Below are 3354 nucleotides of genomic sequence, written 5' to 3' on the forward strand. Positions count from 1 at the left end.
CTGTCCAAAGCATCCTGCTTCTCCTTCAGGACAATCTCCACCTGGTTCTGTTGTTCTTGATGGTGCTGCAGCTCCTGCTGCAGCTGCTCGTTCGTAAGCATTGCTCGCGCAACCTGGTGAGTCAAGGGCAAATCCACACGAATAACCGCAGCAACACTTCTACCTACTCCACAGCAGAACACCGAGGCTAAGTAGTTCTGTCGAAAGGCAACTAGAAAATTCAGTAGCCCAAGGATGAGCCAGCAGCTGGTTGAGCGGTGCGCGTCTGCTGCTGCTACGGCACTACGTGAAACGCAGCCGCTAAGACTTGAAGTGCGCGAAAAGGCAAGCAACTCGCCCCCAGCCACTTCTTTTACCTTTCTCTCGGGAATCAATGCATCCTCCCCACCTGGATCTCCGCCTCCTCCCGTGCGGCTTCGGCAACTGCACTGCCTGCTGCTTCGCGCTCAGATGCGGCCGCCAGCCGCTCTTACAGCTCCTCCGGAAGCGCCTTCTGCTCTGGCAGCACTGGCTGGTGCTTCGCGCTCAGATGCGGCCGCCAGCCGCTCCTGCGGCTCCTCCAGAAGCGCCTTCTGCCCTCTCTTGCTGCAGGTTTGCCAACTGCTGCTCCGAAGCAGCGAGCTGCTCCTGCCATCCTTTCGACTGCTGGGGCAGCTCGTCAGCGCGTAGTTCATTTGTTCATTTTGATAGGGTGCCTGCTGGAGCAGCTCCTGGTTGTGGTACAACTCCAGCTGAGTCCTGCTCAGGTCTTGCTGCACCTGCTACCGTTTCTCGTAAGCCAAGGCCAGCTGTCCCTCCAAATCGGCCGCTCGAGCACAGCTCTCCTCCATGCGTCTGCTGAGTTCATCGTGCATGCGCTTCAGGTTTGTCAGACTCTCCTGCTGTTCCATATGCGCTCCTTGCAGAAGTAGCTGCTGCTGCAGGAACGGCTCGAGAGATCCATGCTGCTGCTGCAGCTGCGTGATGAACTCTACAACATCCGCATCGAAGTGCGTGTCTTCCTCCTGCAATTGTCTGTTTCTCTCCATCTGCTCCACTACCATCTGTGCCATCCAAAGAGCGGCCCCCCCTAAACCACTGCTACTTGGAGCACCAATAACATTCGCAATTAAATGGGCATATTCAAGTCCCTTCTTCCTCCGGAGCAGTACACGGGCCCACTAATACCTCTTCTCAGAGTTCTGCGTCTGTAGAAAATTTCTTTCTCAAGTTGCTTTGCATCGGCGCTCTTTTCAGGTATTCCCAAGCTGAGGATACTGCTAGGGAGGAAACGCGTCTGATTGTGGGGTGAGCTGCGGCGCTTGCAAGGGCAGGAAACGAGATCTACACAACTGTACAGGTGTACAATGGCAGACTACCGTACAGCAAAACTACCCCGGATATTCTATTAAAACAGTTAAGATGGATGATTCATGGACAGATTGCTCTGCTGCAGGGGGGAAGGCCAAGTTTGGAGTGGTATAGGACTTAAGTACCCCTTGATTAGTAAGAACTGCAGCGTCTCACGAAAGAATGAAAGTTGAAGGGGTGACGAGCCGTCAAGTGCGCCGGGAATCAGGCGAAATCTAACCTACGGGTAATGCAAGCCTATTGACTGCGGAAATAATTCTGGAGAGATACCGATTCAAAATCTAAACAGAAGAACAATATTGGAAGCCGCGTGGCTTCAACACCCCGGAGTGCAGCCGATAAGGCTCGAGGCTCCCATGTAGTAGGAGGCCAGCACCAGCTGAAAGTATGGTTTTTTTCTGTTCGGCATCCGTAGCTTCGCTCTTAATCACCACGGCGTGCCCCAGTGGTTCCTTTGTGTACTCGTATGAACAGCAGGCGTTCGAGATGATTTTCCGCAGAGCAAGTTTGCCAGGCCTAAGTTGGTCCAAAGAAGCTGCGCCTCTACATAAAGGAAATTGGAGTTGGTTGTGCTTTGGTAGGGCCTAGCGGCTACGGGATGCAGAGCTTAGGTTCGCCAGGCGAGCAACCACAACGTGTCCTGGAAGCTTCCTTCCTGATCGTCTCCCTAGCTTCTGGTGGTACCGCATGAAGTAGTATCAGTGAATATACTATATTGATTATCTGGTCATTATTACCTTTTCACACTTCAAAATATTTGTATGGTTACTCTGCTTATACCATTACTAGGGAAAGGTTAACCTAACTCCTTCCCGGGTGCTCGATCTGCCGTCAGCGGTTCGAGTGAGCCCGGCGCGCGTGGCAGTTCTCAGTGTTTCCGAGTAGACAAACCAAGTATCACGGGGTTTCCCACTGAACAAGACTGCATTAACTACTAAAAGCAAAAAACAAGACAGAGTATCCTTGTGGATTACTGGAGGCGCTTGCCGTTTGTGGGTGACCTCAAATATCCAGAAGCCGCGTCAGCATCGTCTACAGGGCTTTATCTGCAGCTGTAACAATGGGTTGTAGTTTAAGTTGTTCGCCTGGTAAAAGACGCCCTTATTTGGGAGTTCATGGGGGGCATCGGGCTCTTGTCATCACCGATCCCCCGAAACCAGGAAGGATAGGTTGGGCCCAAACCACCACCGGCGAAATGACTATCCTCACTAGGGCTGGCGTTCAGAGCTTTGAAGAATGGATGCGTACGAAGGACTTCAAGATGATCATGCCCCCTTTGGCTCCACACCCCGGAGTGCCCTTCCTTGCTGGAGGAATGCCAAACATCAACTTGCTGAACAAAATGTACAACATTGTGCCCGAGGGGCAGCTGAGGGCTCGCGTTGCAACGCAAGAAGCAGGAAGCTCTCTCTTTTGCTCTCCAAGGCAAGAGGTACCTTTTGTCGTGTACGAAGATTGAGCTGCAGGGTGACGGTGTGGAGTACGTAGCTGGCTGCATATGAAACAACCTGCAGGGCCTTGCAATGCTCCTCGACCCGTACGAGCAACGGCCCTCTTTTTAACGTAAAGCAGCTGAAGATATATGAGATGCTGCAACTTCAAGGGGCACACGAACTGCAGCGTACGTTGGTGAATTAGGTCGAGAAGGATTTGCTCAGAAGGGCCGCCAAAGCTCAATTCTGTGAGCTCTTCTTCTTCGTAAAAAAATGAACCAGCCCTTTACAGGGAAAGGAGACGAAAGAACCTTTTTGCTGGTGTTAATATGCCTTCGGGGTCGAATTTCGATTTTCTGTTGTAAATAATTTCTACACGGAGGATGCACAAAACGACAGATTGTAAAGTAAGCTGTGGATATTGCGATGTACAACTGTTAGTGTAGGCCATTAGAATGAGAATCCAACATTTGTAGACTTAGCTCTAGGCACTTAATATTTGCTGAGGAGAAATGAGGCGTTATTCATGCAGCATAGGTGCATAGGGGGCTTTTCCCCCTATGCACCTATG

The 3354-nt window shown here is 51.5% G+C and overlaps 2 protein-coding genes across 2 annotated transcripts; one reads left to right on the forward strand and one right to left on the reverse strand.

Annotated features, from left to right (window-relative positions):
- EAH_00061700 (hypothetical protein) lies at positions 1 to 1043 on the reverse strand (the record flags this gene model as incomplete). Its single annotated transcript, XM_013393309.1, has 3 exons — positions 1 to 113; positions 474 to 645; positions 766 to 1043. Coding segments are annotated over 3 exons (563 nt in total), but the record flags the coding sequence as incomplete, so codon positions are not given.
- A 1502-nt stretch (positions 1044 to 2545) lies between these two features.
- On the forward strand, positions 2546 to 2809 carry EAH_00061710 (hypothetical protein, conserved; the record flags this gene model as incomplete). The annotated part of the gene is made up of 1 exon (XM_013393310.1): positions 2546 to 2809. One exon carries the CDS (start codon positions 2546 to 2548, stop codon positions 2807 to 2809), a length of 264 nt encoding a protein of 87 aa, XP_013248764.1.
- Positions 2810 to 3354: the final 545 nt, after the last annotated feature.

The sequence above is a fragment of the Eimeria acervulina genome, genomic scaffold (genome assembly GCF_000499425.1).
Source record: "Eimeria acervulina Houghton genomic scaffold, Eah_scaff1624, whole genome shotgun sequence".
In the NCBI taxonomy this organism is placed as follows: domain Eukaryota; phylum Apicomplexa; class Conoidasida; order Eucoccidiorida; family Eimeriidae; genus Eimeria; species Eimeria acervulina.